The 13,546-nt window shown below is 39.5% G+C and overlaps 1 protein-coding gene across 13 annotated transcripts in view; it reads right to left on the bottom strand.

The window, feature by feature from the left end:
* Positions 1–13,546, bottom strand: part of LOC115563559 (uncharacterized) — a 38,256-nt gene that overhangs the window by 13,270 nt on the left and 11,440 nt on the right. For 11 of the 13 annotated variants that reach the window (XR_016196142.1, XR_016196144.1, XR_016196146.1 and 8 more), the window contains exons 3-8: positions 7,844–8,008; positions 3,626–3,932; positions 2,799–3,565; positions 1,310–1,428; positions 481–1,243; positions 52–423 (exon numbers count right to left, since the gene is read on the bottom strand). Coding sequence is in view for 7 of the 13 variants with exons in the window: in XM_089256079.1 (XP_089112205.1) it covers positions 52–423; positions 481–1,243; positions 1,310–1,428; positions 2,799–3,565; positions 3,626–3,932; positions 7,844–7,861 (2,346 nt within the window). In the remaining 6 variants the exon portion in view is untranslated. Of the gene's footprint in view, positions 1–51; positions 424–480; positions 1,244–1,309; positions 1,429–2,798; positions 3,566–3,621; positions 3,933–7,843; positions 8,009–13,546 lie in introns of all 13 variants that reach the window. The other 2 variants (XM_089256081.1, XM_089256082.1) reach the window with 2 other exon arrangements.

Here is a 13,546-nt window from a genome sequence, read left to right as displayed (position 1 = left end):
TGAGAGAGGCATTAATATGGATTGCCTAGCTGGGGTCTGTCATTGACCTACCTTGGTTATGTCCTTTCGCTTGCTGATGATTTTCTCCTCGATCAGAGCGCGCACTCCTATGCTGGCGGTCTGAAGCGGGGGCCCATTCGAGTCCTTCTTCTCGCTGCGCTTCGTTTCTGGGTCCTTCTTGAAGTACCCGCCATGCAGGCGCATGTGCCCATTGAGGGCGGGTATATTCTTGAACTTCCGATGGCACAGATTGCACTCGACCGGCTTGTCGATCTTGACGATGTTCAGCAGATGCGGATTAATGGCGGCCACCAGCTGCTGGCTCAGCTCATCGTCCTTGAGCTCGTCGGGTGAGCCTGACGCCGTGCCGGCCAGCTCGGTGCCATCCTCCACAGTCACAGTCACATTCTGTGCATTATTGAGCTGAAAGTGGGAATTGAGTGATCAGACCAGGTTCATCTCGTCCACGCAGATGCTTACCAATTGCATGTTCCAGGTGCGTGGGCGTGAGGACACTTGCGTTGTCTCTGTATTGATCTTGTAGGAGCTGACGCTGGTGGGGGAGGAGACCGTGACCTGGGCACTGGTCTGCTTGGTCTGCTGCATGATCTTGCTGATGAGATCCAGTTGCTCGCGCGTCAATCCATCGCCCTCGAGCGTGGTGCCATCGCTGAGCGTAATTGTGGGTGAGTTGGTGACGACAGAATTTCCGTTGGAATTGCCACTGCTGTTGCCGCTGCCGCTGCCGCTGCCGTTGCCGTTGCCACTGGCGTTGCTGCCCGATGCGGAGCACGACGAGGAGGCTGTGGACGATGCGTTCGACGATGTCGATGTGGTGGGCGAGAGCAGCGTGACCCCAGTTTTAATGGGCAGATTCATGGCCTTGATCTGCTCGTCGGAGAGCGCAATGCCGGTGGCTGCGTCCACCACGGTGCTGCCTGTGGAAATGTAGGTGCGAATGCAGGTGGCACCGTCCGGGGAGCTGGCATCGCCGCTCGCCGTGGCCGGCGACAGGCTGAGCGAGCTGGTGGCCACGCCTACGCTGCCGCTGCTGCTACTGCTGCCGCTGCCGCAGTTGGTGCTGGTTGTCGGCGAGAGTGAGTTGTTGTTGGGAGTGGCCGCACCTCCATGGTGATTCTCCGAGTGCCGGCGCAGGGAGCGAGCATCGCAATAGGACTTGCCGCAGCCCTCCGCCTTGCATTCGTAGGGCTTCTTGTTCCGATGCGTCATCATGTGTCCGTTTCTGTGTGGGTTAGTGGAGAAGTGGATTAGTGGATCAGTGGATCAATGTGGCGCTTCATTAACTTACAAGTGATCTTGCCGCTTGAATGCCTTCGAGCAGAGCGCACAAATGTATTTCCGTTCGTCGCTGTGCGTCAGTTTGTGCTTGGCTAGTGCCGAGGCATTTCCAAAGATCTTGCTGCAAATCTATTAAAAGGAAAATTATATGTAATTAGTGCCGTCCACATTAATGAAAGCGTTGCGGCTGCCCGCACGGACTTTTTGGAAGTGCTCATGTGCCACGCTGCGTATGAGTAATAGCACATACGTTCATTACGCCTATGCTCATAAAATAGATCGAGACAGGGGCAGGCGTCGCCTGAGTAAGACCTCATTTGACAGCGCCATTAATCTTCTCAGCTATGTCAATGTTAGATGAAGACCCGGGATTATGGGCATTAAATTATATGTAAATATTTGCTTCATATTAGGCATATACCAGAGATGAGTGGGAAATGCGTATTTTGAGTGGTGTCTTGAATCTTTGTGAAGTTTTAATTAACAGGTTTGTGGTTGATGGGCTAGTAACATTAAATATTATAATATTCAAATAATAAAATACAAAATACTGAAAATTTTCAAGAGTATTTTGTATATGTTTTATATTATTGCTCATGGTCAGTGGATGTTAAGTGAAATGTGAAATAGGAACGCGAACATCTAGTTTGAATTATACTCTGAGTTCACTTCAAAATGACATTCAAGACTGGTAATTATTAATTACGGAGCTCTCCACATGAGGATACATCACTCACTGATCGAAGAAAAAAGGGAAATTACAGATAATATGCCACAACCACAAAGTGAGGTAAGAATTGATTGATGATAATTGGCGACAGATCCACAAGAATTAAATTATTAAAATATAGATATAGTAGGCATATTTTATATAATATTATTTAGATATTGAGCTGTCGCCAAGAGTATACCTGTGTAAGTATATGACATATCAGAAGAAGCGTAGGGGTATAAGGCAGTTTTTAGGCGCGAAAATCCCATTATTCGTGGATTTTCTTCAACAGCGGCGAAATGATTTGCGTTCATACGGACACGCGGACGGACGAATAGGCATTGCATAGACTCTATTTGAACGTTCACTTCCTGTTGCTTCAGCAGCAGCAAAATGGTTTGCGTTCATAAAAGCCAATTATAATATCGATAATTATCGGTTCGTTATAATTCTGCACGATACAATTTTTTTTTTTTTCATTTTAATTTAGAAATTTCTACAAAGGCGCATCTTTGCATTGTATTAAGGGACTTTAAAAAAAAAGAACAATAAAAATATATAAAAGCTTTGGGAAATGCTCGCTAACTAGATGGATATAATTAATTGGCTCAGTTTGTTTTCCTGTTGAAAACAGAATATAAATATATTCAGTATACACTAGTACCAAACATAATATACAGATATATGCGAATATTTGTTGCTATAGTATGGATTATGAAAACAGCTTGTCATAGACATACATAGGTGACTTTAAGTAAACGACTAAAGTATAGAATCCAACACACACCTGACACTGCTGGGGGCCGTGGCGCGTAGGCGAGGATAGCTTCGGTCGGCTCTTTCGGGGCGCGGGGTCGACTGTGATTATGCCAATGCCAGTTGCAGTGGTGTTAGTGGATGCTGCTGTTGTCACTATGTTGCCAACATGTCGGCCGTTGCTCTTGAAACTTAGACTGTGGCCGCTGCTGCTGTTGCTGTCGTTGCTGTTGCTGTTGCTGTGACTGTGGCTGCTGCTGTTGCTGTTGCTGTGATTGCTGGTGGTGCTGCTGCTGGTGGTGCTGCTAATGCTAATGCTGCTGCCCACGGACGAGGCGTTGCTGAAATTGCTGCTGTTGCTGCAGTTGCTGTTGTTGTTGTGCTGACTGAGTAAACTGGCGGCGCTGCTGGTGCTGCTGTTGCTCATAATCTGTGCCAGCGTCGTGACATTGGTGGCCGTGTTGCTGCAGCTGCTGCTGCGTATTAGACAGTTCTTAATGTAGTTGGTCTTGCTGCCACCGATGCTGCTGATGGTCGTATTCGTGGAGGCGCTCACGGTCTGCACGCTAATCTTGTTGCTGGCGCTGCGTCGCGTTATCGTTATCCTATTGGGGCTGTTCAGGCGAATGCCAGAGCTCGACGCTGCTATCGTGTTGTTCAAGATTGTTGGCGCAGTGGTGCCGCTGCTGCGGTTGCTGCTACCATTGATGCTTCGTTTGTTGCTGCTGCTGTTGCTGCTGCTGTTGCTGCTGCTGTTGCTGTTGCTGTTGCTATTGCTGCTTTGTTTGTTCTTAAGAGCTGCAAGTATAAGATAGACATTTAGTCAACAAGCAGATTGTGTATACAAAACTCACTTACAGGCCGTCTGTATGGTGCCCAAGACATCTGCTAACATGTCCGGATCCGGATAGCCGATAGTCAACGCATTCTCTAATGCCGACGTTAGTCCCGACGCATTCGCTTGGCTGGCCTGGCCTGATGACGAAGTGGTTGCTGTTGCTGCAGTTGCTGTTGTTGCTGTCGTTGTGCTGCTGGCGGCTGTCTCCAAAGCGCTCGCATCTCTGAGTTGCAGTGTTACGGAACCCTCGCTGCCCACAGATGCGTTGCACATCAGCACGCGCGATGCGCTCAGATTCGTCAAAGGCAGGTGTATGCTCTTAGGTACCTGCGGGCACACAGAACAGAGAGGGGCAAAGGCTAAAAGCTGCTTAATTATGACTACACCTCGCCCAACATATACATTTGTATATGTATGCATGTGGCTCTGTGTTCGTGTGTGTGTATTTGTGTCCCGTGCGACTGAAGAAGAGCAGTCGTTAGAGCGAGACAGCAATACACAAGACAATGTGTCAGGTCGCGGGCTACGCTCTAAGTGGCTGCCAAAAAGCAATACGCGAACGTCTTCTGCTGCTGTCAGACGGGATTATTTTAGATTATTGATAATTCTCGCCAACTGTCGCCCACTGAGAGATGCGAACCATAATTAATTGCATTTAAATGCATCTCACTTGGCATCTCACAGCAATATCTTTGCCTGGCCCATAATACCAACTTTAAAGTGCATTTCGACAGATGAACAGGTCAATTTATATTGGAATTTTGAAAGACTTTTTCTAGCTTCACTGAGACATTTACCAAAGAGAATAAGAAAAGTATATTCGAATGCAGGCGTTGGCCAATTAAAATTTTATAAACCGCAACGAATGCCCAATTAATGTGCGCCGCAATTGTCTGTAACCGCAAAAACAAGAGCAGATAAACAAAACAATCGGACATAAATATCCAGAAAGTGTCGGCGACGCTAGCCGCAGCGAGAGCTAAAAAGAAGACATTCTCATAAATTAGTTTGCTTCGAGCACATAAAATTTCGCATTGCATAAATAAACTGAACTTTTATTGTTCAGTTTGCGTTGAAAATAAACAGCGCAACACGAGCTGAAAATGAAAAGTTGCCTCGCTCTGGTCACTGCTAACGGAACAGCAGCCACAAGTGGCCAAAATCCCAAAAATGCCCCAAAGCCCAAATGCCCAAATGCCCAAATGCTCAAGTGGCCCAAATGTCTTTGCTGCCTCCGCTGTCTGTGAGTTATGTGTTATGCTAGTGCCTAGTTTATTTTAAATTGTTTCAGTGTTCCATAGAAAGCGGCCAGGTGAGTGCGATTTTAATTGGTTTCCGATTCAAGCACTAATTTTTCGCAAATATTGTGAGTCAATAAATGGGACCAACATAGCTAATTGCGTTGAACTTATATACCGAAAAGAATGGTAAATTATTTTTATTAAATTTTATAATGTTTATAAATAATATATCAGATATACATATGTGAGAAGTCTATGCCAAGGTCTACTATTATTGTTTTGCTTTTCTTTTCTTTTGATTAGTTAAGTGAATTTATTCTTTTTAGTATTAGGCTGATACGTGTTTATTGATTTTTCTTCAGAATTCGCCAGCTCTTTTATTATCGACCCCTCATTCAATGCAACACTTAAACTGTCTTAATTGTACTCAAAATAAATCCATTTATTTCAGATTTGTTTCGCTAGAATTCCTACGCGACTCGTGCTAGTTGAATAGCCAAATGCCTTCTACTTTTTATTTATTTTTATCTTTTTATCATGTATTTTTTTTAGGATCAGTATTTTAAAAAACTTCTGTTTAATATATTACAATATATTTTTTTTTTTAATTATAAAACGTAATTGAATGGCAAGTTTTTTATGTTATTTTTTTATCATAAATTTGAATATTTTTAAATGTAATTATATGTTCAATTTTTTATCTATTCTTTATTGATTTGTAATTATTTTTTATAACATATTACATATATTTTTTATAATTTATTGATTGTTATCATCTTACTATTATTATTTTATTAATATTCATTTTGTTACACTAAAAAGAAACAAGTAAGAAGACTCTAGTCGAGACTGCTCGACTAGGAGATACCCTGAACCCTCCAAGCTGATATTCTTATCATTTTGCACTTCTTTTATGCACGCACACATACATTTACATGCATCTACCCTTACGCGCCCGCGCTCTGCTAACTGCGCAGTAAGCAGCGACTGCGCTTGGGCTGCGCTGCAGTGTGGACAATGTATGAGAATTTACTTGGTGAATAACTTCTTTTGTAGACATACGATCTTAATGAAACTTTCAGGGAGTAATTATATGGTCAAAATGTGTGTACATTCTAAAGCACAAGTCTCTAGTACTTGAAATTTTTGCAAATTGGGGGCGAAGGGGGCGTGGTATCCAAAATCTGTTGATTACAAAATGTTTGTATTCATCATATATATATACACAGTATATCTGAAGTCTCTATGTCTAATAGTATTCCAATGAGGCTCAAAAAACAAAATCAATTTTTCGATTATTCTCGATAAAAAAGTTATCGGATGAGTTATCGAAAAAATAAAGCAAACTCGTACTGCGTATGGTATACACGAGTATTTCAGCTCTCTAGCTCTTATATCTTCTGAGATCTCGGCGTTCATACGGACAGACGGACGGACGGACGGACGGACGGACAGACGGACAGGGCTATATCGACTCAGCTCATCGTGCTGATCAAGAATATATATATACTTTGTGGGGTCTGCGATGATTCCTTCTGCCTGTTACATACTTTTACACAAAAACATTATACCCTGATTTCCCATTTTCAATGGGTTCAGGGTATAAAAATTTTAATTTTAAACTAATTATTATATATTATTATATTTATATACAGATTATTATGCATAAGGCGCACAGGGTATATGTAGTCGAGGACTTTAGCTAACCGAATTTATGAATATTTTATTATCGTTTGGCAGTTTCAAAAGTTTATGAGATTGTATAAACTGGTAAAAAATAACAAAACAAAAAATCTCGACCAGCATGTCTCTACCTTTACCCCCCTCTCTCACTCTTTCTCTCTCTCTCTATCTTTCTCTCACAGCGGTGGCAGACGGGCGATACGACAAACACCATCAGCCGCCAAACATGACAGTACATCCTGTTACGACACGACGTGGCAGCATCTCCACCTGCGCTGTGCCATGCCGCATGCGTGTGATGCGTCTCTGTATATTTTTACAGCGTGATTCATATGTCAATCAGCTGTCAATGTCATTCCAAGCAGCAAAGAAAGCAAAGACCTTCGGCAAGTCGAAACTGGCGTCCAAAACGTGGAGGCGACAGGAATCACAAAGCCGAGCGCGAGCGCAAGGTGTGAACGCCGCTTGGCTGCCCCCATATCGAGGTCTGATATTTTCGCATTTGTCCTACAGGCGCCTTTCCTTCCAGTTCGTGCGAGTACACGAGATTCAGATACCGGCTGAGGAGGTATTCATAAAATGTCAACATCGAATTGAATACTTTGGGCGGCAATTTGTCATCGGGTCTTGCTTATTAGTAAAATGAGCTGAAACACATGTTTGGGCCCCCTCAGCCCCAGCCCCGACCCCAGCACCAGCCTCGGCCCATTTCCGACCGTCCGCAGCGCTACTAGAATGGCTTCGTCGTCAGCGGCGTCAGCGTCAATAAGCATAAGCGATTCATCAACCAAGTCCAAGTCGGAAGACTGCTGAACTCTTTATGTTTATTTGAATTGGCAAATGTTTATGAATTTGCCTTTCAGCTGTTGAATTTATGTGTGCTTTGGAGCCCGCTCAGCCTTTCGAGCGTGTCTGACACGGCGTATACGTTATTTTACGAGTTTAATATTTGATTAGCTTTAATTTTAAATATTTTATTGCCTCTTGATGATTATTTATGCAGTGCGTACGCATGTGAGCATGTGTGTGCATGTATGCGTGTGTGTGTAGTGTGTGTTGTCTTGGCGTATGCTTGATATTACGCATACGCAATGTTGACCAAGTCGATTATATAAATAAATGTTATTTGTGTTGCAATTCGCCAGCCGTAGACATAAATACGCACGACTACACACACACAGTCAGCTATGTGTAACTGTATGTGTATGTGCTTAATTTATTGTGCCTTATGAATGATTGCACACAAACGGGATTATTATTGCTGTTGTTGTTGTTGCTTCTTGTTGTTGTTGGCGTTGCTTTGCGCGTACTTACCGTATTTATGGCAGCCATCGTCGCACTTGACGCAGTTGATGTGCTTGTTCTTTTTCTAGCTGTTGTTGTTGTAGTTGTTGGTGGTGGTGCTTGTTCTTGTTCTTATTGTTCTTGTTGTTGTTGTTGTGGTGGTGGTGGTGATGATGGGGATACAAAATCAAAAATCTGCAAAAAGGTTTGTATGATAGAACATATTCGATTTCGACTTTGTATCTTTTGGTTCTCATCGATCGCTGCATTGAATGTCAGCGACATTGAATTGAATTGAACAGAAAAGGAAAATCCAATCTCAAATCAAGAATCAAATCAACTCAATACTTGATGCATAAAAATGTGCGCATAAATCTAAACAGAATAAAAGCAAAACATGATCACTGTACACAATTTGTTAAAGAGAAATGAACAAAAACAAAGAAAGAAGAAACACATGCACATGGCCAAACACACGAGAAGACAAAGGCGGACGCAATCAAAATGTATGAGAAATCGATAAATTCTTATAGAAAGGATACCAAATGAGCTTGGGTATATGTGGTAGGGGTAGAGATTGGGGAGCGGGGTGCTGAGCTGATTGAATGATTGACTGACTGACTGACTGACTTGGACTGGCTGATAGACGGGCTGGCTGAATGACTGATTGACTGATTGACTGATGGACTGATTGGCTGATTGGCTGATTAGCTGATTGACTGAGCAGTTTGTAGCGTGTATGACTGAGCACATGAGCTTAGTGTTTTTTTTATTAGTTAAACTATTTAGCATTTCAATCCTTAAAGCGTGACATTCACATTTCGACTTCTTGTTTTTTTTTTATGAGAAAACGAAAGTTTTTTTAATTATGTATTTAATTTGTGTTCGCATCGGTATTCGCTTTTGGCTTTTCAATTTTCATCTGTAATTTCTCAGTTGTCTCTGTCTCTCATCATTTATTTTTGCACACAATTGTCTTTGTCTGTGTATATTTTTACCTTAGTTATTTTGTGGCAAGCTCTTCAGCTTTATTTTTATATTAATTCAAGTATTTTTCATCCGTCTCGCCCATACCCTCCCCGCTCGCCCCTCACCCACCACATCTATTGGTATGTCGCAATGAAAATAGATAAATAAAACTGAGAGAATATTTGCCAACATTTGAAACGCGCTTCGCAAAAGCCAAAGGAATATACACTATAATCAAAATGCTGTACGTATCTAAGCATGTGTGACGAAAGCTGTTTCTAATTACATTTTAATCTGCAGACATCAAAGGTCTTATGCTTTATCTAAGAGTCAATATACGTTAAAATTTATTTAAATATTTTATTGTTTATCCGAATCTGATATCATAATATGTATTCTTATGATTCCGTAACTTACATTTAGAAGTAAAGTCAAGAAAAATATATATACATACATATATATATATATATATATATATTTTTCTGTCTGAGAAAAGTTTGTCATAACTGCAAGTACCACCCCTCCCGCCAAACATCTGTTGAAAATTACCAAGAAATTTTGTTTAATTCTCCGAAGTGAAAGTAGTTGAACTTAGAGTGGGAGGGCAAGCGCTTTTTGGTAGCATAACTTAAAGTGTAATCATTTGTAAGCGGTCTTTATAACGGGAATGATTATCTGTTGATGCCATATTTCAGATCTCTGTAGAGGTTAACTTTCTTGTATTGTAAACTATTCTAATCTATGTACAACTGGCTGTACTGGAATTCAGTTTCAAAACTGATTTTATGACATTTTGATAAATTAAATTTGGAAACTGCTTTTTATTTATTACATTAACGTGTGTAACAATAAAAGAAAAACGTATTCAATTCCCTTGCCTTGATATGACTATCTAATGAATTTAGTTCTTTAACTTAATTTTCTTTTAGGTATGATTGTCTTTTTCAGCTAGATATAAAGCTTCAGAAATGAATACTTCGATTCATTATAAACAATAAATGACATAGATAAATATATTATCGGTTTAAGATTTCCTAAGATCAGCTGCGTTTCCATTATTGTATTAAATTAATCAGTTTTGTGCACATAAAATTGATTTGAAATTCATTTAAATTTTAAATTTATGTATCTGAAATTCTGTTGCAATTTCTATCAAAATTTTATTAATAAAATAATTTTTAAATAAAAATTATACATAAAATATATGTAATAGTCGGCCCCAATTGTAGAGAACTTAAAGTCAATAGCGATTCTGCAATTATGGCAGAAACAGTTAAATATATCTTACATATATGTATATGCTAAAACGATTTTATTTTATTACATATATGTATATGTATATATACAGATATACATATATACAAATATACATATACATATTTATGTTTTAACAGAATAATTGTAAATTAATTTTGCTAAGGCTCAACACCTCTCTTCTTCCGTTCCGTGGAACTTTGAAACCTAAACAAAAGTCGATAATGCCGTGATTCCACAGACAGACAGGCAGCCAGATACCCTCATCGGAAAACAGAAAATCCATAGACACAGACAAGTGGCACGCTGAACAGCGCATTCATAATGCAACCATATATATACATACATATATATGTATATACACATACATATACACATGCAAATGTGCAGCGTGTGAAATACTTTGGTTTCGCGAATTGCATGCAAATTTGCAGCGTCTATGATAGAAGCGGCAAATGTGACGGCCATGCCAAAGTATCTGAAGATCTGCTCGTACTCGAGCAGTCGCTGCTTTCTTAATTAAAAGTATGTACAAGCTTGCATGTCTACATACTATATATATGCATGCGCATATGTGTATGCGTATTTATATACAAGTATGCATACAAAGATGTGTGTGCACAGTGGGTCACACTGGGTCGGCATCGTTGCCAGGATGGTAGTAAGGCATAAACACGCGGAATGTTGTCGAGCGCGACGACAATTTGTTTCAGAATATGCTTGGCAAGGCGCCCACTAAAACACGCCAATAAAGTGAGCCAAGGGGCGATATCGAAACAGCAGCAGCAGCAGCAGCAGCAGCAACAGCAACAGTAGCAGGAGTCGAAAATTATACGTATCAACAGCAGATGCAGCAGAAAGAAGGGCCATCGACTCGACTGGAAGATACCCTAGTATCTATGTTGAGATAGCATTGAAATATTGCATCTTTTTATATACCCAGACTGAACTATAGCTGGACTTGCTCTATACGTAATATATGTAAGAATTTCCCAGTTACTTAAAGGCTGCCAGATATGATAGTTTATGGTATATAAGAGGTAGTCTATAAGATAGTGATATATTAGATGTATTTCTAACTATATATGACATTCGCTTCATAGCAATATGTGATAGTCTCAAGGAATACCAAAAAGTTAAGGATCCCTAAATCAAAGCATTCATATGAAGGAAACACGTACATGGGCATGCGGACATGTCGTTTATGAGGTCTGACACGCATCCGTATTTAATAATTCTAGCGGAACATCTTGCCTCAGGTTATGAAAAGGCGGCAGTACGAGCTAATGAGTAACCATGATAAGCAGCATAATGTAGATATGTACATGTATATGTATATAATATATAACATTGCATATGTATATTCTCATATATTTATCATTGTGGTATGTGGTTTATATATACATACATATTTATGTACACATTTCTCTTTTTTCTATTGTGGCCAGCTTCAGGTCATAAAAACAAATTTATGTCCGTATATATGTACATATATGTATATACATGTTTATACATACATATATGTATGTATGTTATTTTGCTTTGTCTGTTATGTTTGTATTTTTGAGAATTATTTCACGTGAACAATTTAGCAAGCCACAACTACAACAACAACAACTACAACAACAAGAGCAATAACAATGGCAACAACAATTGCCGTGTTCATTAGCAAACGCAATACGCATACGCACCATAGGCCGCGACAACAGCTGGTAGCCAAACTATGGACAAAATTAGATGCCACAAACACAAAGTAATCACACACATACACACACACACACACACACATACATTTTCAATGTTAGACCACATACTAAAAATATATTCTGTAAATGCCAAAAAAAAAAAAACCTATATAGATGTATATATGGATGTATATGTGGAAATCGGCGGGCGGGCAGGCGATTAGCAGCAGGCGGCTGGCAGTCGGCGAGCGTCTCTCATATCAAAATCCAATTAAAATCTTTCGCATGCATTGAACATAAACAAACAAGCGCCAGTCGAGCCTGATTGACTCTCATCTCGTTCGCTTATTTATATATGTATATGTAAGTATACATGTACATACATATATAGATAGGTCAGACATAGACTGATTGTATTTATTTGCCAAATGGACAATTCCCAAACTTTGTGCTCTAAGATGAAGCCAATAAAACAGCTCTGCGCACGCCAGGTGCTAATTGCCGCACGCGTGGGTGGCTGGCTAATAGCTCACAAAGACCACCTCTTATTATATACACATTTATCTGAACATATTCAAAGCTATTCACAAATTAGTATCGAAGGTTTTTGTCTAGCTGCGCTCCAAACTCTCTAACATACTTAATCTCGAGTATCTATGCACACATATGTACATATACATTTATGTATCTCTGTGTGTGTATGTGTGAATGTGCTCTGTCTTTTATAAATAACATTTTTATTGCACATAATGCCTAAGTGGCTCTAGAGAGCTGGATGTGGCTTTGTGCTGCCGGAGAATTGGGTTAATAGCCTGCTCGGAGCACAAATGGGGGCAGCTTTCAAACGTATTTAAGCAGTAATGACAAATAACTGCATTACGCCCTGCAATCAGCACAGCACTTCAAATTGAGCGCTCAAAGGACCACTTTCCCTCCAAGGCAGCTCACCTAAACGCCACTCCATTCGCTTCATGTTTTATTTGTGTGTGCTCCAAATGAAGAGCTTTGTATATTTGCAAAGAGGAACAAATTTCATTTTCTTCCACATTTTAGAAAATCGACTATACACAGTATACATAAAACGGCATTAGATTTTATCAAATGTCTGTCTTAAAGCATTCGGAATTTTACATTTTTATTAAAAATTTTAAAGGCTGAAGTCCATGAGCAAATCATGTTGGAATGCAATTTAGGCAGTATGAAATTTTTTTTTTATTTTCTTCAATACTGGATTAAATATTTCCGTAATTTCCGTACTTCTTTTTCTGACGGCTTGGCAAAAAAATTTAAAAATACGAAAGTCAAGTGAGTTTTTATATTTATTTTTATGGAAAGCATTTAAAAATCCTTAACTAGCAAAGCTATAAATATCTCAGTTGAAAAGTAATAGCTGATTCCTGTACAAAAATTAATTTGTAGCATAAGCTTTATACGATGATTACAAATATTCAATGGAAGTAGAGATGAATTAAAAATAAATAAATGTAAAAATATTAATAATAGCAATAATAAATGTCACTGATGTTAGTTCATACTTTAACTTTTCTGTTGTTTAAAAAAGTAGCTGCGATTATAATTTGCATTTAAGCTACCAGCAGCTGACAGTATTTTAGTAAATCCACAAATATGAAAATGCCATATTTAGAGAGTTTAGTTGCCAATGAAAAGCTTAAATAGTAATACGATATACGTATTATGCTCTATAAAATATTGTATACAAAAATTTATTTATTTTATCTTTAAATCTTTAAAATTTCATTTTATTTCAACACTCTTTATGATTAAGTTTTCAGCTCTAAAAAGGCTATGGAAATTAATGTATTTA

Source organism: Drosophila navojoa, chromosome 2 (assembly GCF_054131105.1).
Source record: "Drosophila navojoa isolate 15081-1374.11 chromosome 2, UAZ_NAV_1.0, whole genome shotgun sequence".
In the NCBI taxonomy this organism is placed as follows: Eukaryota; Metazoa; Arthropoda; class Insecta; order Diptera; family Drosophilidae; genus Drosophila; species Drosophila navojoa.
This window is presented reverse-complemented; position numbering and strand designations above follow the sequence as displayed.